Below are 23532 nucleotides of genomic sequence, written 5' to 3'. Positions count from 1 at the left end.
GTGGTTTTTATTATATTCACAAAGTTGTCCAACCATTACCACAATCAATTTTAGAACATTTTCATCACCCCAAAAGAAACCCCATATCCATAGCAGTTACTTCCCATCCTCCTTTCCCACCATCTCCTGACAACCACCAATCTATTTTCTGTTTCTATGCATTTTCCTCTGGACAATTTACAAAAATGGAATCCAACATGTGGCCCTTTGTATCTGGTGTCTTTCACTGAGAACATGATGTTTCAAGATTTATTCCTGTTGTGGCATGTGTCAGTCTTTTTTTTTTTTATTATTATACTTTAGGTTTTAGGGTACATGTGCACAATGTGCAGGTTTGTTACATATGTATCCATGTGCCATGTTGGTGTGCTGCACCTATTAACTCGTCATTTAGCATTAGGTATATCTCCTGATGCTGTCCCTCCCCCCTCCCCCCACCCCACAACCATCCCCGGAGTGTGATGTTCCCCTTCCTGTGTCCATGAGTTCTCATTGTTCAATTCCCACCTATGAGTGAGAACATGCGGTGTTTGGTTTTTTGTCTTTGCGATAGTTTACTGAGAATGATGGTTTCCAGTTTCATCCATGTCCCTACAAAGGACATGAACTCATCATTTTTTATGGCTGCATAGTATTTCATGGTGTATATGTGCCACATTTTCTTTTTTTTTTTTTGAGACGGAGTCTCGCTCTGTCACCCAGGCTGGAGCGCAGTGGCGCGATCTCGGCTCACTGCAAGCTCGGTCTCCCAGGTTCAGGCCATTCTCCTGCCTCAGCCTCCTGAGTAGCTGGGACTACAGGCGCCCGCCAACACGCCCGGCTAATTTTTTGTATTTTTAGTAGAGATGGGGTTTCACCGTGTTAGCCAGGATGGTCTCGACCTCCTGACCTCGTGATCCGCCTGCCTCGGCCTCCCAAAGTGCTGGGATTACAGGCTTGAGCCACCGCGCCCGGCCTCCACATTTTCTTAATCCAGTCTATCGTTGTTGGACATTTGGGTTGGTTCCAAGTCTTTGCTATTGTGAATAGTGCCGCAATAAACATACGTGTGCATGTGTCCTTATAGCAGCATGATTTATAGTCCTTTGGGTATATACCCAGTAATGGGATGGCTGGGTCAAATGGTATTTCTAGTTCAAGATCCCTGAGGAATCACCACACTGACTTCCACAATGGTTGAACTAGTTTACAGTCCCACCAACAGTGTAAAAGTGTTCCTATTTCTCCACATCCTCAGCATGTGTCAGTCTTTCATCTGTTTGATGGCTGAATAATACTCCATTGTATAGACTTACCATTGAGTTAATGGACACTTGAGTTCTTATCACTATTTGGCTATTATGAATAATGCTACTGTGAACATACATGTACAAATTTTTGTGTCGACATTTATTTTTATTTTTTCCCTACAGTGCTTTTTTGAGCTGGGAAAAATCAAACATAACAATATAACTTAATGTGACTTTTGTTTAAAACTTAAGTGACTCCTTTAGGGTTTGGAACATCGGGCTGGAAGAGAAGCCTGAGGCGGGATCTTTTCCTTCAGAACCTGCGGCCTGGTCCCGGTATGGGGGCCGGAGCATCAGGGCTTTGAGCATCTCACCCACCTTTTCCCTTGCAGGGAGCTGCTGCGCTGCGAGGCTGCGCTGGCCAGGCTGTACTGCCGCATGGCCCTGCTCAATATCTTCGCCCCCAAGTTGCCTCACTTGTTCACCCGCCTCTTCCACATCCCTGCCATCCGGGACATTACCCTGGAGCACCTGCAGCTGCTGTCCAATCAGCTCCTCGCACCTCCCCTCCCAGGTAAAACTTGACTTTGCTGCTGTCACTCTGGAACTCAGCACCAGGAGGGCGCTGTGCATAGTGTAGTCATTCCCCGCATGAGGGCGAGAAGCGCCTCATGGTGCGCATAGGCTCACATGAGAAATTGCACGCAGGAACTGGGATTCTCCTGGCAGGGCTTTCTCACTCTTTGAAAAATGTAATGGATTACTCACTTGAGTCATTACTCTGTTAAGCATTCATCAAGTTTCCCAACATAATTGTGGATCAAGGAAAATTATTATTTATGAAACCGAGTCACTGTATTGTTGCTGCAGACATTCTATTTGACACTAGAAGGAAAGGAAATGTTCCTGTCATCAGCGTCCTCCAAAGCAGACCTATTTGGTTCATCGTAAGTTCTGGTGAGGCTGTTCCAAAGGCCAGCCTGTGTGCCCTTGGCATGAGGGCTGTGTCTGCTCCCCAGTGAATGCCAGGTGATGAGTCTGCCCTCAGCACCGTCCAGGACTCAGGGGCCCTTTCTGTCTTCCCCTGGCATCTCAGCCTCCAGCCTGCCCCCTTGATCTCCCAGCAACTAAGATGGGAACAATACGTGAGGCAGGCAGGGGGCACCCCTCAAAGCTCACTTGCAGATAGCATTCTAGGCTCAGTCAGCATCCTAGGTAGCTGCCCTCCAGCTCACAACTGTGGGGTCCCACCCAGCCAGGGCATGTGTGCACTACATCTCTACTGGCCCATATGAGCATCTGGGGTCCACAGCCCACCCCCAAGAACTTAGATGCCCTGAAACATACCTGGAAAGCATCAAGTGTGGTGGCAGAAGCTTTCCCATGATGATCTAACAAGTTTCTCTACAGGCTGTTCCCTGAGGTACCCTGGGGGGGCAGGCCAGGGTAGTCAGACAGGTCAGGTTCTGGGAACCCCTGGATCCAAGCAGCCCCGTTTGATATATTTCATAGACCTGGGCCTCTGTGTGGATTTTATTTTAGGAAACAGTTTCACAGCTGAAAAGAAAGCAAAAGTATGAAGCCCATTGATCTCCTGGGTCCCCCTCCACCATCCTGGTGCAGAGGATCTGATTGCCGGCATCTGTTATCCAGGACATCATATCCAGGATAACCCTTCCATCTGGGGTTTCTGGATGGGTTATTCATTGTCTGTTACTTAGACTCTCATAGCTACTGGCTGCTTTGATTCTTGTCAATTTCTGTTTCCTTTCCGTCCCCAGACGGCACCATCAGCTCCAGCTCAATCCTCCTGGCGCAGTCTTTACAGCATTGCATCCATTCCCAGAACTGCTCCGCCACGGACCTCTTTTACCAGGGCAACTCCCAGACAGTGAGAGAGTGGCTCAACGTGGCCATCACCCGGACCCTGCACCAGGGCGAGGAAAGCCTTTTAGAGCTGACGAAACAGATCTGCTCTTTCCTGCAGGTAGAAGTCTAAAGCTCATGTTCCTGCAGTGTGGTTACCGTTTTTAACTGGGAGTCTCACTGGCTTGCTGAAAATGACTCTCCTTTCCCTTCCAAGTCCCTATTCCTCTGGATTTCCTTTTCCTAGAAGCTCTTCTGCTTTATCTCATCTGTAGCTTGCTTCCTTCCAGAGGGCTATTTAGTCGTTTGACTGATTTCCTGGGCCATGTGAGATGAGAAGATGAAATGCTGTCCCTGTGTTTAGCGTGTGGCTTTCCTTATTCAATGTCTGTTTGCAGACAGCACCAGAGCAGTTCCCCTCTGAAGAGTTCCCAATTTCCGAATCCAAAGTCAACATGGACGTGAATTTCCCCGGGGCAGCTTTTGTTGTCGTGTCTTGTAAAGAAAGTCAGTCTGGATTCCGCAAAGAGTAAGTTGCCTGTTCTCAAGAAGATGGTGATGGGGAGGGGAAAGCTAAATGAATTCTGGTGAAACTGGCCAAGGAAAAAAATTCAAATCACTTTGATTCTTTAATGCAAATGACTTACAGTTCTCTCCATATTTCTATGTTTGGGGAATTAGTCTATAAAGAATGATCTTCTAACGTGTGGTGGAAATGACTTGGGCCCAGTTCTCATCTAACGTCCCCTGGTGAGAAGGCAATGCTGCCTGTCCCCATGTGCGTGGCTAGGCCCTGTATTAACACCCACCCATCCCTCCTTCTCAGCTCCTCTCTGTACAAGGCACCGTGGGCACGGGTGCTCGTATACGGCCTCGGCCACAAAGTGAAGCGAAATGGCCAGCTGAACCTCATCGAGGCTGCCTGTTACCCGCGGGACGCATCCCCGGCCAACACTGGGCTTGCACCTCCCCCCACCGCTGACCAGTACCCCTCTGTGGTCCTCTCCACAGACAGGGTCCACATCAAACTGGGTGAGTCTCCAGCAGCTTGTCGTGATGAGAACAGCTGGAGTCATTCTCCGCTTGCCTTCTTTTTGAAGCTATAACGAATTTTGTACCTTGCATGTTCCAATTCCTATTGATAAAGAATAGGACTTCTTGGGACTTCTTCTAGAAGAAACTGCTGCTTCTTTTAGAGGCAGTAAATTAAAAGACTTATCTTTCCTACCTAGGGAAGGCCTGGCAGATGCTGTCCAGACTACAGTGGAGATTTCCTTTCTTTTCACAAGTATGTGCTGAGATGTGTCTGTTTAGAATGATATAACCAGAGCAATCGCATCCTTACAGCTGGCTGGCTCAGGCTATGATAATCCCAGTTGCCATTCCTTCAATTCTCATTAACCAAATTCTCAACATGGCTTCCCAGGGCACTGGCCACTGTGAGCGTCTGCTCCTCAACTAACTGGAAACTCGATTGCTCTCATCTCCTGGGCATTTTTTGAAGCCTCCATCGTTTTAGAGTTAGATGAGGGCTCTGCTTCCACATGCCCTGAAGCTGTCACTGCCTGTCGTCTGTATGCACCAGGGCCCGCTGGCTCTGTGTCTGAGTATGCACAGAAAAGAAAGGAAATCCTCGTCACAGGCCTCCACTGCTCCTCCTCGGCATGCTTGACAGGAAAAGACTGCATGTTTGCCAGAGACAGAAAACATATGTGAACTTTTAGCCAAAATAACAGGCCTGGGCTTCTCCACAGCCCCAGTCCTTGAGACAATGCATCTTAGGGAATGAAATGAAAGGACATTTCTTCAGTGATTTGGTCATTGCTAAACAACTTTATGGTCTTTTTTATTAGAGTCTGTTTTTCATAGTATTTTTCCTATACTAGCTGTTTTTTAAACTTTACGTTTAAAACAGAGGATCTCTGTCATTCCACAATTATCACCATGTAAACACTCACCCCAGAGTATACAAGCCAATGTGGTTCGCTTCTGACTTGTCCAAAGCCCTCTGATGCCCTGGCTTCTGTCTGACTGGTGTTTATAGAGGGGCTTCAGGGGCAGTGCAGGATGTGAGGGGGATCAAGCCTTGGACCTTCTTCCTCTCACTGTAGACAGCTTTGGTCACACGTAGGCCACGGCAGTGACAAAAGGTGATAAGATAATCAAAACCCAAGGTGCCAGTAGTCTTAAGTCTTGGGGACCCCTTGCTGGTCCACTGTAATAAGCATAATGGTCTTAGTGGGATTGCAGCCATACCAAAGGACTGATTATTTCTTTACCAAGCTGGGAATATCCCAGTGAGGCATCTTTTAAAGTGTTACTTACTTTCCCCATTCTGGTTGGTATCTAACTGAATGACAAGTGTGTGTCCTCTGTTCTCATCTCTGCCCTTTGTCCCATTTGCCAAATCCACCCCAGTAAGTGGACTCCCTGGAGGGATGGCCTCCATCTCCTCGTGTCCCTGCAGCCCACTGTCCGGAGTGTCGGGAGTTATGTGTCCTCCTCCTGGAGCAGATGAGTGGGCGGGCTCTCCAGCCCTGTTTCTACATGCACACCCGGCAGGACCTTTTGTGAGGCTTATTTGGGTCAGGTGCTGCCAATCACCTGCTTTCTTCCTGGGTGCGTCTTGCAGGGGTGTCTCCACCTCCTGGAGCAGTCCTGGTGTTACATTCCCTGCCCCTGGAGTTCCCACTGGCTATGGCCTTCGCAGAGCAGCTGCTGTCCTGGAAATCAGAGGACAGTGAAGGGAAGTCCGAAGATGAGCCTGACACCATTCCGACATCCGTCCTCCTGCAGGTGGTGGAGCTGCTAGGTGAGGCTGCCTTCCCTGGGGATCGGAATCTAGGGTGGGGGTGGAGCTGGCATGGTGCCTGAGGAAGGAGCTTGCCAGGTGGTGTAGGGAGTGGCCACAGGTAGCCCAGGCAGCTGCAGCCTCCTTCAGATTGCTGTCGTTTGAAGTGGTCTTGGGGAATAGATCTTAAGGTACAACCTAGACTCCCAAATCCATGATTTGCCGGGTATTTTCATTATTTTGAGGATTGAAAACTAACCAGGAAAATAAGATTAATTTTATCCACTTTACTTTAAAACAGAAGTATACGCCATTATTGTAACTTTAGGGATGAAGGGTGGTGTGGAAATGAACAGTGTTGCAAAATGAAAGGTTATAACTGCATAGTTCCTCAAAGGGTCGAAAAGGTTGCAAAACTCATGGAATGAGAAACATAAAAGTTGTGCATTTTACCATATGCAAATTTACCTAAACAAATTCTAAATAAATATTAAACTTTAATTAATGATATGCCTTCTTAAGTGTCTAGGGATGAAGCATACTGATGTCTACAACTTACTTTGAAATAATCAAAAACTAAGATGGGTTTGTGGATGAATAGAGGGGTAGATAGATATGTAGTAGAGCAAATACAACAACATGTTTATAGTGGAATCTAGCTGGTAAGTACACAGGTATTTACTGTATAATTTCTTCAGGCTTTCTATATTTTTGAATTTTTCCATAATGTTGCAGGGAAGAAAACATTGCACACTCGGGCCAGACGCAGTGGCTCACGCCTGTAATCCCAGCACTTTGGGAGGCCAAGGCGGGTGGATCACCGGAGGTCGGGAGTATGAGACTAGCCTGACCAACATGATGAAACCCTGTCTCTACTAAATACAAAAAATTGGCCGGGCATGGTGGTGCATGCCTGTAGTCCCAGCTACTCAGGAGGCTGAGGCAGGAGGATTGCTTGAACCCGGGAGGCGGAGGTTGCAGTGAGCCAAGATTGCACCATTGCACTCCAGCCTGGTTAACAAGAGCGAAACTCCGTCTCAAAAAAACAGAAAACATTGCACACTCGGATGCCTTCAGTGCCTTCAGGGTTCAAACAGATCAGCTAAATAAGGGAAATAAAGAGGAAGTTGGCAGGGGTCTTTGGTGAGCTGGAGGCACAGAGGACACGTGTCCTGTCACCCAATGCTACAGGAGAACATGGCCCTGTTTCTGCCAGAACCGTAATTTCTTTCTTTTTTTTTTTTTCTTTTTTTTTTGAGACGGAGTCTTGCTCTGTCGCCCAGGCTGGAGTGCAGTGGCGCCATCTTAGCTCACTGCAAGCTCTGCCTCCCAGGTTCACACCATTCTCCTGCCTCAGCCTCCAGAGTAGCTAGGACCACAGGCGCCCGCCACCATGCCCGGCTAATTTTTTGTATTTTTAGTAGAGACGGGGTTTCACCATGTTAGCCAGGATGGTCTCGATCTCCTGACCTCGTGATCCACCCACCTCGGCCTCCCAAAGTGCTGGGATTACAGACATGAGCCGCTGTGCCCGGCCTGGAACCGTAATTTCTTACTGCAAGAAAATCCAGGAATCCAAATGTTGATGTGAATTTCTCAATTTTTAAATGTTGGCAACCAAGTCAAATTCTTTCATACACCCTAGGAGGGCCGAGCGCAGTGGTTCACACCTGTAATCCAGCACTTTGAGAGGCTGAGGCAAGAGGATCGTTTGAGTTCAGGATATCAAGCAACATAGCCAGACCCTTTCTCTGCAAAAAATAAAAAACACCCAGGGAGTGGATAGGGGGGACATAAGCAGAGAACACTGTCTGAGAATGAGTTTCAGCTCGTAGGCCGTCATGTGCAATTTTGGTGAAGAATTCTCTCCAAGGTCGTCTTACATGAATGCTAAATGGTAGAGCAAGGACAACGGAGGTGACATGAATAGTTCTGGCATCTGAGGGCCTAACCCTGTGCCCCAGCGGAGAGGGGAGCATGGACACCTGTCCTCTGTGGAGGTTCTATGAGAGCCCATGTTCCAGGACAGTCACAAACTTGTTTCCAACCAGAATTCGCAAGCAGTGTCAGTCCTGAGAGAGCAGGAAGCTTGATCCTCTTGTTGGTAGGTGCTGGACTTAGTCAGCTTCAGCAGGCCCTTGGGATTCCCCTGGCCAGTAATCTTTTATCCTGTACAAGAGCCATCTGGATGTAGCAAACTGCAGTTCACTCTTTTGCAGGGTAAGGACTCAGCTGGCTCAGTGGGACGCAGGCTTTAGATGTTCATGATCCCTAATCGTGTCTCACGTACGTGAGTTTTCTGTCTTTCCACTCAGATCCAGGGTACATGACTATGTGAATGTAAGATATGCGTCTGGTATGAAGGAGACCTTGGCACAAACGTGTGGTCCATCTTGTGGTTCTAGACAGTGTTTCCCAAACTTCAGTCGTTATCATGTCACCATTATATGATTGTTTCCATGTCCACAAATTGTGCCTGTCAGCATTTATTTACTTACTTATTTTTTTTGAAATGGAGTCTCACTCTGTCACCCAGGCTGGAGCACAGTGGTGCAATTTCAGCTCACTGCAACCTCCGCCTCCTGGGTTCAAGTGATTCTCCTGCCTCAGCCTCCTGAGTAGTTGGGAATACAGGCGCCTGCCACCATGCCCAGATAATTTTTTTGTATTTTTGGTAGAAACGGGATTTCACCATGTTAGCCAGGCTGATCTCAGTCTCCTGACCTCAGGTGTCCCACCTGCTTTGGCCTCTCATGGTACTGGGATTGCAGGCATGAACCACTAAGCCCAGCCAGCATTATTTAACAGTTTTTATTGCAATCAACTCCTTTTTTAAAACTTAAATTTAGTTTTAAGGAAACCTTGGCTGGGCACGATGGCTCACGCCTGTAATCCCAGCACTTCGGGAGGTCGAGGTGGGTGGATCACGAGGTCAGGAGATCAAGACCATCCTGGCTAACACAGTGAAACCCTGTCTCTACTAAAAACACAAAAAATTAGCCGGGTGTGATGGCGGGTGCCTGTGGTCCCAGCTACTTGGGAGGCTGAGGCAAGAGAATGGTGTGAATCCAGGAGGCAGAGCTTACAGTGAGCCGAGATGGCGCCACGGCACTCCAGCCTGGGCGACAAAGTGGGACTCCGTCTCAAAAAAAAAAAAAAGAAAGGAAACCTTTACATCACTTCTCTAAATACAAAATTAGTATCTACTGGCATAATTAAAAGGTACCCATAAAAATAAATACAGGCCAAGCCTGGTGTCTCACACCTGTAATCCCAGCACTTTGGGAGGCTGAGGCAAAAGGATGGCTTGAGCCCAGGAGTTCAAGACCAGCCAGGACAACACAATGAGACCTGTCTCAATCAATCAATCAGTCCATCTATCCATCCATTCATACATACATACATACATTCAAAGAAAATAGTTGCCATCACAAAAATCTAGCTGAATACTGTTCCCTGTCAAAGGCTCTAGGACTCTGGCCCACTTTCTCTTAAGGATATGCCAGCCGGCCAGGCGCAGTCGCTCACACCTATAATCCCAGCACTTTGAGAGGCTGAGGTGGGCAGATCACCTGAGGTCAGGAGTTCGAGACCAACCTGACCAACATGGAGGAACCCTGTCTCTACTAAAAATACAAAATTAGCCGGGTGTGGTGGTGCATGCCTGTAATCCCAGCTACTCGGGAAGCTGAGGCAGGAGAATTGCTTGAACCTGGGAGGCGGAGGTTGCGGTGAGCCAAGATCGCGCCATTGCCCTCCAGCCTGGGCAACAAGAGCGAAACTCCGTCTCAAAAAAACAAAACAAAAAAAATGCCAGCCTTGGCCAGGTGCAGTGGCTCACACCTGTAATCCCAGCACTTTGGGAGGCTGAGGCATGCGGACCACTTGAGGCCAGAAGTTCAAGACCAGCCTGGCCAACATGACGAAACCCCATCTCTGCTAAAAATATATAAATTAGCTGGGTGTGGTGGCACATGCCTGTAATTCAAGTTACTCTGGACGCTGAAGCCTGAGAATTGCTTGAACCTGGGAGGCGGAGGTTGCAGTGAGCTGAGATCATGCCACTGCACTCCAGCCTGGGTGATAGAGACAGGCTCTGTCTCAATAAACAAACAAACAAAAAAAGCAGCTTAAAAAATTATTAAAGCAAGCCGGGCACAGTGGCTCATGCCTGTAATCCCAGTACTTTGGGAGGCTGAGGCGGGTAGATCACGAGGTAGGTCAGGAGTTCAAGACAGGCCTAGCCAAGATGGTGAAACCCCGTCTCTACTAAAAATACAAAAATTAACTGGGCGTGGTGGTAGGAGCCTGTAATCCCAGCTATGCGGGAGGCTGAGGCAGAGAATTGCTTGAACCCGGGAGTCAGAGGTTGCAGTGAGCTGAGATCACGCCACTGCACTCCAGCCTCGGTGACAGAGTGAAACTCACTCTCAAAAAAAATTATTAAAAAAATAATTTAAATTTAAAAAAAAAGAATATGCCAGCTTCATGGCCAGGCATAATGGCACACACCTGTAAACCCAGTACTTTGGGAGGCTGAGGTGGGAGGATTGCTTAAGCCCGGGAGTTCAAGACCAGCCTGGGCAACATGGCAAAACCATGAAAACTGTCTCTGCAAAAGAAAAATAATAATACAAAAATTAGCTGGGCATGGTCTTACACTCCTGTAATCCCAGCTACTCAGGAGGCTGAGGTATCACTTGAGCCTAGGAGCAACAGTGAGCTATGATTGTGCCACTGCACTCCAGCCTGGGTGACAGAGCAAGACCCTGTCTCAAAAAAGAAAAATAAAATAAATAATGCCACCCTCAAAGTAAGGCATTCTTGTTGGCAAAAATCAGGACTAAAAGAGGAGTTTAAAAGGAACAAGGTTTCAGTGTGTGTTTCAGTGCCATTTGGTAAGATTGGCTTGTGTGCCCCATACTAAGCATCCAGTACTTCGGGAAACATTATTCTAGGGACTTCTCACCAACATGCTGCATAACCTTTTGAGACAAAATATGATGGTGTTTTTGCTGGCACCCTGCCATTGGGCACAAGGGTCAAAGCTGTCACCTCTGGAGCCGACCTGTCAGCTCTGAATCCCAGCTTTCGTGTCTGGTAGCTGGGTGCCCTCCAGCCAGGCCTCCACCTCCCAGCCTCTGTTTCTCCATCTGTAAGAAGGGACTGAATTGCACAGTCACTGTTCACAGGGTTGTTATGAGGGTTGATTCCAGGCTCAGAACTGCTCCTGGAACATAGCCAGTGCTGCATGGTAATTACTGTTACTATTTTCATTTGCCTCAGGAAACTTCTTGTGGACCACGGACATGGCAGCCTGCGTGAAGGAGCTTGTTTTCCATCTCCTGGCAGAGCTCCTGCGCACGGTGCACACCCTGGAGCAGAGGCGGCACCCCGCTGGCTTGTCCTCCTCAATCGCCCTCCAGCTGAACCCCTGCCTGGCCATGCTGATGGCCTTGCAGTCGGAGCTCCACAAGCTGTACGACGAGGAGACGCAGAACTGGGTCTCAGGTGGCGCCTGCGCGGGCTCCGGGGGGGCGGCGGCCGGCGACCAGGGCAGGTTCTCTACGTATTTTCATGCACTCATGGAAGGGTGCCTGGCGGTGGCCGAAGTGACCCTGCCTACTAACATGAGTGTCACAGCCAGCGGGGTGACCTCAGCGACCGCCCCAAATCTCAGTGACTCGTCCTCCTCCTCCTCGTCCTCCCCAGGACAGACCCCACAGAGTCCCAGCCTCCTCTCCAAGAGGAAAAAAGTCAAGATGAAGCGGGAAAAGGCCTCCTCGTCGGGCAAGCGCCAGTCCTCCCGCACCGTGGACTCGGACCCCACCGTGCTCAGCATCGGAGGCAGCAAGCCCGAGGACATGCTGTGGTTCCACCGCGCACTCACCCTGCTCATCATCCTCCGCCACCTCACCAGGAAGGACCCACAGGGGCTGGGTGTGACGAGTGACGCCATCGCCGATGCCTGCCAGGCCCTGGTGGGCCCCACAGCCCACAGCCGCTTGCTGGTGATCTCCGGGATCCCCACCCACCTGGACGAGGGCGTAGTCAGAGGCGCCATCCGCAAGGCCTGCAACGCCCACGGCGGGGTCTTCAAAGACGAGATCTACATCCCGCTGCAGGAAGAAGACACCAAGAAACCAAAAGACAAGGCCGAGGGCGGAGACGGGAAAGTTGAGCCGGAGAAGACGCTGGCCTTCCCCGGCACAGACAGCATGGAGGTCAGCACGTCCAGCAGCCTGACCCCCGCCATGAGCATCAGCGCCTCCGCCTCCACCAGCCAGGCCTCCATCTGCAGCTCCCAGGGTATCTCCCAAACCGTCAGCGACCTCTCTGTGGATCCGCTGCCTGCCGGCCTCGAGCTGCCCATCCCTCCGGGCCTGTTGGAGCCCCACGCGGTGTCCAGCCAGGAGAGCCTGGACATTTCCCTGTGCAGCACCGGCAGCCTGGGCAGCCTTGGCAGCCTGGGGGAGCCCCTGGACAATGCAGAGACGGCCTCGGTGTCGGACATGGGCTCCATGTACACAGTTCCTTCCCTGGACAACCAGCCCCTCGCCGCCCGCCCCATCAAAGGCTTCGCAGTCGTGGAGGTAACAGCTCTGAAGCCTCTGCAGCCACTAAATCATGACCCATTTCAATCCCCCAAGCCTCTTTAAATCTTCCAAAGTTATTCCCTAGTAGGTAATGGTGGAGCAGTTGGGGGCTCCCTGGGGCAGCCCTTGGAATGAGCAGTGAGTCTGCTTGGGGTGACGTCTCTGAGTGACACTAAGTGCCATGTCACGAAGTAAAGGGGAGCCAGAGGGCTCAGGGCCTGGCCTTCTGCAGTGGGTGGGCGCCATCAGTGCGTTCTGACTCAGCCCCGTCGCATCTTCTTGAGTGGCCTTGGGTTCTTTTTGTTCTTTTTGGTGTTGCCATTGGCAGGAGGGATGGTTACTGAGCAGTGGGAGAATAGACTCCTGCCATTTTGTCCCAGGTGATTCTGAGTTTCACATGACCTGCATGCTAGTGAGTCATAGTTCCACTTCAGGATCCCATGTATTTCTTAGGCCTCGTTGTTTAGAAATCCTGCGTCAGAGCCTTTCTGTGCTTTTGCATAACAGTACAGGTCAGGAACTGGCATGCATTACTCTCCCAGCAGGCTCTGCAAGGAGGGCTGAAGGATCAAGCAGCTGGTTTCTTTCCTGGAATCACTTCTTTGAATCCATCATCCTCCTTCGTGGAGACTTCCTCAGAGTTAGGCATGAATTTTTCCTCCCTGGGAATCAGAGTAAAGCCACAGACCTGGCCGGGGTTTAGTGACAGAGATTTCAGGTTGAGTTATTTGCTAAAAGTCACTGTTGTTGGCCTGTGGGAGAAAGTTTCCCAGGAGGTCCACCTCAGTGGAGTCGGGCAGCTCTCACATCTCTCCAGACGAATAGAGGGTTTCCAGGAAAAGGTGGGAGGGAGGAGTTTACTCACACTGAATGGTCAAGCTACTCAAATCCTGACCCTGTTCTCTGTTCACACAGATAAGATCCCGAGCCAAAATTGAGAAAATTCGAGCAAGTTTATTTAACAATAATGATTTGATTGGTTTGTCAAGTTTGGATGGTGAAGATGAATTGATGGAAATGTCAACAGAAGAGATTCTAACCGTGTCTGTAGTAAATCAGAGTCTCTTTGATACTCAAGGGAGCCCAGGGTTAGAAGATTATTTCAATGATAAGTCAATTAAAGGTGGGTTCTGGATTTGTTTTTAATCTGTAGACTTTTTGTGGAGCAATTTTAGGCTCACAGAAAAATATTTGCATTAAAATCTCCTCCCCTCTCCCAGTGTCCCCTATTTTTAACATCTTGCATTAAAGAGAAATTGGCAGCTACTCCTGAGTTGCAGATTTTAAAAACAATTCAGAGAGTGTTGGTGAGATGGGACAAGAGGCTCCATTGTTTGCCAGTGGGGGCTGATTGTGTGCATCTTTGTATGATGTGAAAAGAAATATTCCCCCTTCTCCCACTGTCAGGGTGCTGAAGGCCATGGCGGCAGCCCCTGCCACAAGCCTGCCGTGTTCCAGCTGGAGAGGCTACCAGGGGTGGCTTTGCGCCACCTGCAACAGGCTTGAATGTGGGCTTGTATTCAAGTTATTTTTTCCTTTTTGTCTAGCCAGGCTTCCCCTGGTTCAAGTGCAAGTGTATTTATTTTGTTCTGTCCTGTGCAGCTAGAACATTGCTGGTAATTATTTCGTCATATGCTTGAGGACAGCTCATGCCTCCCCCTTGTAAACGGACTCCTGGGAAAGACACAGCTCCATCCCTTTTTTCTCCAGCCCCATTGCCATTCTGGTGGCTCTTTTGTGGAGTAAACTCTGCTTCCCCACTAATTTCTTTTTTTTTTTTAATTCCTCTTTTTTTCCTTTTTTTATTCATTTTTTTTTTTTTTAATTCTTTTCCTTAAAAAAATTTTTTATTTATTATTTGTACAGAGAGGGTCTTCCTGTGTTGCCCAGGCTGGTCTCAAACTCCTAGGCTCAAGCAGTCCTCCAGCCTTGGCCTCCCAAAGTGTTAGGACTATAGGCGTGAGCCATCACACTGGCCTTAATCTAATTCTTTAATGTTTGAAATTTCATCATAGAGTTGCTATGTTGTTCTGTGTTTTTGAAGTATAAAATTGTAATTTTTTTTTTTAAGACAGAGTCTTGCTCTGTCACCCGGGCTGGAGTGCAGTGGTGCAATCTCAGCTCACTGCAACTTCCACCTCCTGGGTTCAAGCAATTCTCCCTGCCTCAGCCTCCCCAGTAGCTGGGATTATAGGTGCACGCCACCATACCCAGCTAGTTTTTGTATTTTTAGTAGAGATAGGGTTTCACCATGTTGGCCAGGCTGGTCTCAAACTCCTGACCTCAGGTGATCTGCCCGCCTTGGCCTCCCAAAGTGCTGGGATTACAGGTGTGAACCACTGCGCCCAGTCAAAACATGTAATATTGAGTAGAGGTTTTGTTGTTTTAAATTATTACCCCAGGCTGGGCATGGTGGCTCATGCCTGTAATCCCAGCACTTTGGAAAGCCGAGGCAGATGGATTGCTTGAGCCCAGGAGTTTGAGACCAGCCTGGGCAGCACAGTGAGACCTTGTCTCTACAAAAAATAAAATAAGCTGGGCATGGTGGTGCATGCCTGTAGTCCCAGCTACTCAGGAGGCTAAGGTGGGAAGATCACTTGAGCCCAGGAGTCAGAGGCTGCAGTGAGCTGAGATCACGCCACTGCACTCCAACCTGGGTGACCCCATCTTTAAAAAAAAAAATGGTTACCCCAATCATGAAATCTGGAAATGTTCTCTCAGAGGTATGATCAGAGTGAGGTAAGTGAGATCTTGGGTACACAATTTAATGGGGTTCCAAAAAACTCTGTCAGTAAGAGAAATAATTTTCTAGTATAGTTTTTTTAAAGTCAAAATTAAAGTATCCATGATCAGCAAAGTGTTAAAATTTTAAATAAAGATAGGATCAGCATTACTGATCTTTTTCTCTTCCTCAGGCTCTGATATGGGTCAGCACAGCACTGTAAATATTTTGCTCATCGTGGAGGTTTTTTTACATTAACTTTTTTTTTTTTTTGAGACAGAGTCTCACTCTGTAGCCCAGGCTGGAGTGCAGTGGCGCAATCTCAGCTCACTACAACCTCTGCCTCCCGGGTTCAAGCAGTTCTTCTACCTCAGCCTCCTGAGTAGCTGGAACTACAGGCACTCACCACCATGCTGGCAAATTTTTGTATTTTTAGTAGATAGGGGTTTTCACCACGTTGGCCAGGCTGGACTCGAACTCTTGACCTCAGGTAATCCTGCGGAGGCCTGTCTCGGCCTCCCAAAGTGCTGGGACTACAAGCGTGAGCCACCGTGCCCAATTTTTTTTTTTTTAGCCCATGAGTGCTACTAATTTTGACTGATTAAAATATTGCAGTAAAGTATTGTTTATCTTAATGACTGAGGTTTTTTGTGTTTCCTTAAATCTTGCCTGGCATTGAGCAAAGGCCTCGGTGAGCTCACCCTGGTCCCAGCCCTGTCCCATATTGGCGTGCGTTTTGCCCCCTCAGCTCTCAGCTGCCCCCAAGGTCGATGTCAGGTCTGCTTGACAGGAAGCCTGAGGTCTTTCTGCCATGATTATCTTTCCCAGTCTTCTCATATACTTAGATACTGAATTTTAGTTCTAGTTCCTGGTTCTTTTACAGTCAAACTTTCCACGTATGGTACCTGGTCTTTTGGTACTGCATGGATCTGCCTCATGGTGCCAGCTACACTCCTCATGTGAGGGTTGTTTCTTTTTTTTTTTTTGAAACAGAGTCTCACTCGGTCACCCAGGCTGGAATGCAGTGGTGCCATCTCGGCTCACTGCAACCTCCATCTCCTGGTTTCAAGTGATTCTCATGCCTTAGCCTCCCGAGTAGCTGAGATGACAGGCACACGCCACCACACCTGGCTAATTTTTGTATTTTGCTTCACCATGTTGCCCAGGCTGGTCTTCAACGCCTTACCTCAAGTGACCCACCTGCCTCAGCCTTCCAAAATGTTGGGATTACAGGTGTGAGCTACCGCACCTGGCCTCATGTGAAGGTTTTTAACTTGTGACTCTGCTGAGTCAGCTGAGGGCTCAGCCTCTCTCTTCCACGCACCTGCCCCTCCCACCCTCGCCCAGATATGCTGGAGTTGCCACAGCTGGGCCTGGCCTAGGCCAGACTCCCCAGGAGAGGGAGCAGTCCAGAGGGAATGAGGGGCCTGGGCTGCCGGGAGAAGGGAGTGATTCCTGAGAGCATGCAGATGGGTTCATGACTGGCTCTTAGAAAAGGTCAGAGCACCTTCTGGAGTGCTTGTTTGGGGGGAAAAAAATATTTTTTCTGGTGCTCATAGATAATTTTTTTGTATGTCAGAAAACTTTCTTTTTCACCTGCTCATTGCACCAATTTTGAAGAATATTTCCTAAGAATGCGATCACCTGTTTAACAAGTCGTACTTCCCACTAAAGATACTTGCTCGTTATCTATCCTCTGGGATTATTCTAGACTAAACTGCTATGATAAATAGCCCCAGGAGGACAATGGCTTAAGTCCAGTGGAAGTTAATTCCCTGCAGATGTAAGGGTGAGGGTGAGCACTGAGGTGTGCCCACCCTCGGGGAGGGGCCTGTCGTCCCCGAGCAGCCAGGTAGGGGCCAAATGCAGAGGACAGCAGCCTGGCCCCCATGTGGCTCACATCCCACAGTGAGCACGGTTGCAAGGCCGCACCTTATGGCAAGGAAGGCTGGGCATGTGCTGGGCTGTGCCCAGAGAGGGAGCCAGGCTTTGGTGGGCAGCTTGTCCTTCCACTAATGTCCATCGACTGCCCCTTTCAAACAGTGTTTGGAAACAGAATGCTCACAGGGCTTGTCCCGATGCATGTTCACAGCAGAATTGTTTTGCCCCCTCTCCATCCAACAGGGGAGAAGCTGGTGCCCGGGGCCAGAGAGGTTCTGACGGAGATATTTAAGAGCTGTGCCCATTCAGAGCAGACGCTGAGCCTGACACCAGCGAAGCCCATCAGAGTCTCTGACATTTATCTTAGCAAAGAGCAGATCAACTCCCAGACCCCAGGCAACCTCCTCCACCTCTTCTTCACCAATGTCCGGCCTCCAAAAAAGGTGCTAGAGGATCAGCTCACCCAGGTAGCTGCCCGTCCCTACCATACCCAGGCCAGGCCTCAGGTGCCCCGCAAGGCGAACCTGAAAGCCTCCCCGCTGCCTCTGTGCTCCACAGATCCTGAGGAAGTATGGCGTGCCAAAGCCCAAGTTTGACAAGAGCAAGTACAGCAAGGCCGGGAAGGAGCAGCACCCGGTGAAGGTGGTGAGCACCAAGCGGCCCATCACCAAGCCTCCCACCAAGGACAAGGCCGTGCTCAACAGCGTCAGGTGCGTGCCCCAAGGAGCCTGGGCAGCCTGGCCTGTGGGCAGATGTGGGGGCGGCCTCTGAGCAGGAGCCTGGGGGGCAGCAGCTCCTATGGAGGAGCCCGGTGTCAGGTTTTTTTTGTCATGCTTTGTCGCCCAGGCTGGAGTGCAGCAGCCCAATCACAGCTCACTGCGGCCAGGCTCAAGCGATCCTCCCACCTCAGCCTCCTGAGTATCTGGGACTACAGACACATGACACCTCACCTGACTAATTTTTTTTAATTTTCTGTAGAGATGGGGTTTCACCATGTTGGCCAGGCTGGTCTCGAACTCCTGGGCTCAAGCGATCGGCCTGCACTGGCCTCCCACAGTGCCAAGGTTACAGGCAGGAGCCGCTGTGCCTGGTGGGTGTCTGGGCCCTTTCTGCTGAGCTCCTTTCTCAGTCCTCAGCTCCATCAGTTGAACATCAGAGTTTCATTTTATCCACAAGTGTGGTCAGATTCTGACCATGAAGGCTGGAAAGCCGACCCATCTAAATGAAGACAACATCTGAAATGTTGTGTATTTCTTTTAATCCTGCTTCTTTTAGCCACACAATAATGCATAGTTATTGTAGGAAGATTAGAAAATGCATAATGCCTTAAGCCCGGGAGTTCAAGACCAGCCTGGGCAACATGGCAAAACACCATCTCTACAAAACAATATAAAAATTAGCTGACTGTGGTGGCATGCACCTGTGGTCCCAGCTACTCAAGAAGCTATTCAAGAAGCTGAGGCAGGAGGATGACTTAAGCCCCAGAGGTCGAGGCTGCAGAGAGCCATGATCACACCACTGCACTCCAGTCCAGCCTGGGTGACAGAGCGAGACCCTATCTCAAAAAAAAAGAAAAAGAAATGCATAGTGCCTATTGGAAAAAATTAAATTGCCCCATGCATAGCAACTACTTTTGAGTACATGACCTTTGATTTGTGCCTATGTATTATTTTCTTAAGTTTTCAATGACTAAAATAGTACAAAATTCAAAAGCATATGCAGTGAAAAGCCACTCTTCCTCCCGACCATTCTTAAGCCTTGAAGTTCCCCTCCCTGAGCCTGCAAGGTTACTTCTGTAGCCTTTCAGAAAAACCCTTTCTATAAATACAGAAGCAATTCTATACATATGCCCAGTGTTGGGTACCATACACAATGTCCACACCTTGCCATTTTTATTTAATACTAATTTTGGAAATCATTTCAGACCAGTACAAAAAGAATTCCCCATTCCTTTTTTAAAAAATAGCCTCATAACATTCCATGTGTGGATATGCGTATAAATTTAATAGAATATTCTTTAGATATGGGTCTGTGACTCGAGTACACAGAGATGAAACCTTGATAGCAAATATTACCCAGCAAGAATCTCTAGAGGAATTGTTTAACCAGAAAAATAAAGGTTTTTAAAGGTTAATTCATTATGTAGAAATGATGTTTTTCAATCAGCATTGTCCCATAGTACTTTTCTGTGCTGGTGGAAATCAGTGCTGTATCTATATCTGTGCTGTTGGGTACAGTAGCCCCTAGCCACAGCTGGCTATGGCTCATTTGCAGTGTGGCAAGGGTGAACAGGAACTGAATTTGTGATTATATTTCATTTTAATTAACCTTAGATAGCTACATCTGGCTAGCAGCTACCTTATTGAACAGTGTAGCTCTAAAATATGTAGAAAGAGTGTTTGAAAAGAGACTCTACAATGTTTTTCATATTTTAAGGCATGTGTATGTCCCTGTAATTTGCTCAGTGAACTTTTCTCACTCAGAACAAAGGCGGTCTTGAACCCTGCCCTATCTGAGCCCTAAGCCCTAAGTTGGAGGAGGGAGCAGGAATGAATGACTGTACAAGGCTGTGTATTTCCTATCGGGAGGAGGTGTGAACGTGCATTAGTCTAATTCCAGTGCTTTGGTCTACAGCAGGACTGCCTTAAGTGAGAAGAAGCCGGCTGTGAAGCCAAAATCACCAGAAAAGAGCAAACCAGATGAAAAGGACCCAGAAAAGTCACCTACCAAAAAACAAGAAGGTGAATGAGCAGATGGGGCCTGGAGTGGGCTGGGACCTGCTTCCATCCTGGAGACTTGGCACCCCCCGAGGAGCAGGCCTCTGCTTTTCCCAACTGGCCACTCTCCTACTGGGATGGCCTCTGCTCTGGGCTCTGGGTTCCCTGGGGTATCAGTCAGGGCAGCATTTCCAGAGATTCTGGGAAATATTCCTGTCCAGAGATCGCCCCTCGATGCCATCTTTGATGACCATGAACTTGAGGAGGTAAAATAGCAGTTCTAGAAACACCACATGCCCAGGATGAAGAACAGATGACTGTGACCGAAAAGTAAAGCTTGGGAAATCTGCATGGACGCTTTCTTCTAGAAGGCACTGGCCTAAGCTAGCGGCCTGTGCTGGGACAGTAGAAAGCAAGCATCCAGAAAGGCCCAGGCAGCACTGGAGAAAGCTATTCTTGTTGTCTGGAAAATTGCTTTGTCAGTCGGCGATGGTTTAGAGAGTCATAGAGGAGATGTGGGAAACTGCAGCCTGTTGAGGGAGACAGAGCCCTCAGGGGCCTGGGCACATGAGGGCTTATGAGTATCCCAGAGTTACAGGAGGGAGAGGGGAATTAGATGGGTTGGGCCATAAGGGAGAGGCTGTGGTGAGAGCAGAGCACGTTGGAGGCGCGCGATGTGCGCAGGTCTCACCAGATTCCTCACACTGAACCCTTTCCACCAGTCCCTGAGGAAAAATACCTGACGCTGGAAGGATTTCACAAATTTGTTATTGACCGAGCCAAGCAAGACATCCGCAGTGTCTGGAGGGCGATCTTGTCCTGTGGTTACGATCTTCATTTTGAGAGGTAAGAGGTTACCCCTCGACTCAGTTGGCACCTTGCATAGAAATTGTTTTCAGCCAAGAGCATAATTTCTGAGGAGCTGATCCATCTCCCTTGTTGATAATGCTTTCTGAGTTATTTCATAATTTCTGAGTTTTTTTCCTGAGTGCTAAATGGGTTTTCTAACCCATTTGTAAACAAACCTGTTCTTTTTCTCCACACTCCTGAGTTGGAGACTGTGCTGGTCAGCTTGGGCTGCCGTGACAGGACACCACACACTGGGTGGCTTAAACAACAGAAACGTATTATCTCTCAGTTCTGGAGGCTGGAAGGCCCAGATCTAGGTGTCAGCAGTGCTGGTTTCTCCTGGGGCCGCTCTCCTTGGCTCCCAGACTGCCACCTTCTCAAGGTCCTCACATGGGGTCTTCCCTCAGTACCTATCTGTGTCCTAATCTCCTCTTCTTACAAGGATACCAGTCCTGTTGGATTAGGAGCCCACGCTGATGACCTCTTTTAGCCTGAATCACCTCTTTAAAGGCCCTGTCTCCAAATATAGTCACACTGGGGATTAGGGCTTCAACATACGTATCTGGTCAGGGACTGGGAGGACACAGTTCAGTCCCATAACAGACAATTTCTTACCCCAAAGAACCTTGTCCTCAGAGTCACACTTTGCCTCGAGTCCCCATTGCCCTCACTCCTTCCCAGGCAGGGGCACAGCTAGGCCACAGCTCACCAGGGCTCCAGGGCTAAATATGGTTTCCCCTTTCTAGCTATAAGTGAATCCTAGGCACTCCAGAAATCACCCTGCCCTGCCCTCCCTCTGGCTCGCGTGCGTGTGCACATACACACACACACACGCCCCTACTCAGCCTTGTCCACAGCAAGTGCACCCGGCATCAATCAATGAAAATGGCTACCAGGCGGGGCGCGGTGCCTCGCACCTGTAATCCCAGCACTTTGGGAGGCATGAGGTTAGGAGCTTGAGACCAGCCTGGCCAATATGGTGAAACCCCGTCTGTACTAAAAATACAAAAATTAGCCAGGCATGGGGCACATGCCTGTTGGCCCAGCTACTCAGGAGGCTGAGGCAGGACAATCGCTTGAACCCAGGAGGCAGAGGTTGCAGGGAGCCGAGATTGTGTCACAGCACTCCAGCCTGGGCAACAGAGCGAGACTCCATCTCAAAAAAAAGAAAAAGAAAATGGCTACCAAGGCTGAGCGCAGTGGCTCACGCCTGTAATCCCAGCACTTCGGGAGGCCGAGGTGGGTGGATCACCTGAGGTCAGGAGTTTTGAGACCAACCTGATCAACATGGTGAAACCCCGTCTCTACTACCAGCCAGGTGTGGTGGTAGGCGCTTGTAATCCCAGCTACTCAGGAGGCTGAGGCAGGAGAATCGCTTGAACCCAGGAGGCAAAGGGTTGCAGTGAGCCAAGACTGCATGCACCATTGCACTCCAGCCTGGGCAACAAGAGCCACACTCTGTCTAAAAAAAAAAAAAAAAAGCCAGACAAGGTGGCTCACACCTGTAATCCCAGCAATTTGGGAGGCCAAGGCGGGCGGATCACCTGAGGTCAGAAATTCAAGACCAACCTGACCAACATGGTGAAACCCCGTCTCTACAAAAATTAGCTGAGCATGGTGGCGCATGCCTGTAATCCCATCTACTTGGGAGGCTGAGGCAGGAGAATCACTTGAACCTGGGAGGCAGGGGTTGTGGCGAGGCGAGATTGCGCCATTGCACTCTAGCCTGGGCAACAAGAGCAAAACTCCATCTCAAAAAAGGAAGAAAAGAAAAGAAAATGGCTACCAAAACATGCTTTTTTAAAAAATCCATTTTCAGAATTGAGAAATGCTTTACTGCTTGGTGCCAGCCTTTTGTACCATCGCTGAAGGCTCAGAGTCAATCTCTGAATGGATCTTGCATTATGGTGGCAGGGACAAGTTTTCTCAACTTGTTTTAGAAACCCTAGCACTTTGGGAGCTGAGGCAGGAGGATGGCTTGAGCCCAGGATTTCAAGAACAGCCTGGGCGACACAACGAGACCCCGTCTCTACAAAAAAAATTAAAAATTGGCCGGGCTCATTGGCTCACGCCTGTAATCCCAGCACTTTGGGAGGCTGAGGCGGGCGGATCACAAGGTCAGGAGATCAAGACCATCCTGGCTAACACAGTGAAACCCCGTCTCTACTAAAAATACAAAAAAGAAAATTAGCCGGATGTGGTGACAGGCACCTGTAGTCCTAGCTAGTTGGGAGGCTGAGGCAGAAGAATGGCGTGAACCCAGGAGGCAGAGCTTGCAGTGAGCTGAGATCGTGCCACTACACTCCAGCCTGGGTGACAGAGCGAGACTCCATCTCAAAAAAACAAATAAAAATTAAAAAATTAAAAAATTAAAATTTTGGCTGGGTGCGGTGGCTCACGCTTGTAATCCCAGCACTTTGGGAGGCCGAGGCGGGCGGATCACGAGGTCAGGAGATCGAGACCACGGTGAAACCCCGTCTCTACTAAAAAAGACAAAAAATTAGCCGAGTGTGGTGGCGGGCGCCTGTAGTCCCAGCTACTCGGAGAGGCTGAGGCAGGAGAATGGCGTGAACCCAGGAGGCGGAGCTTGCAGTGAGCCGAGATTGCGCCACTGCACTCCAGCCTGGGCGACAGAGCGAGACTCCGTCTCAAAAAAAAAAAAAAAAAAAAAAAAATTAAAATTTTGTGGTCCCAGCTACTGGGGAGGCTGAGGTGGGAGGATCGCTTGAGTCCAGGAGTTCAAGGCTGCAGTGAGCTATGATCGCCCCACTGCACTCCAGCCCGGGCCACAGAGCAAGACTTTGTCTCTAAGGAGAAAAAAGTTTTGTGACACACTGCAGGCTGAGGCTATTAGGAGCTCCTCCTTCACCCTCACGCACTG

General features: G+C 49.1%; 1 protein-coding gene across 12 annotated transcripts in view; it reads left to right on the top strand.

The window, feature by feature from the left end:
- HECTD4 (HECT domain E3 ubiquitin protein ligase 4) overlaps positions 1-23532 on the top strand; it is a 234325-nt gene that overhangs the window by 197856 nt on the left and 12937 nt on the right. For 10 of the 12 annotated variants that reach the window (XM_055237553.2, XM_063614390.1, XM_063614388.1 and 7 more), the window contains exons 56-66: positions 1622-1803; positions 3011-3216; positions 3494-3624; positions 3922-4127; positions 5728-5907; positions 11173-12479; positions 13398-13605; positions 17329-17552; positions 17644-17795; positions 19720-19826; positions 20525-20648. In XM_055237553.2, coding sequence (XP_055093528.1) covers positions 1622-1803; positions 3011-3216; positions 3494-3624; positions 3922-4127; positions 5728-5907; positions 11173-12479; positions 13398-13605; positions 17329-17552; positions 17644-17795; positions 19720-19826; positions 20525-20648 — 3027 coding nt within the window. The remainder of the gene's footprint in view (positions 1-1621; positions 1804-3010; positions 3217-3493; positions 3625-3921; positions 4128-5727; positions 5908-11172; positions 12480-13397; positions 13606-17328; positions 17553-17643; positions 17796-19719; positions 19827-20524; positions 20649-23532) is intronic. The other 2 variants (XM_055237549.2, XM_063614386.1) reach the window with 1 other exon arrangement.

The sequence above is a fragment of the Symphalangus syndactylus genome, chromosome 13 (assembly GCF_028878055.3).
Source record: "Symphalangus syndactylus isolate Jambi chromosome 13, NHGRI_mSymSyn1-v2.1_pri, whole genome shotgun sequence".
Taxonomy (NCBI): Eukaryota; Metazoa; Chordata; class Mammalia; order Primates; family Hylobatidae; genus Symphalangus; species Symphalangus syndactylus.
This window is presented reverse-complemented; position numbering and strand designations above follow the sequence as displayed.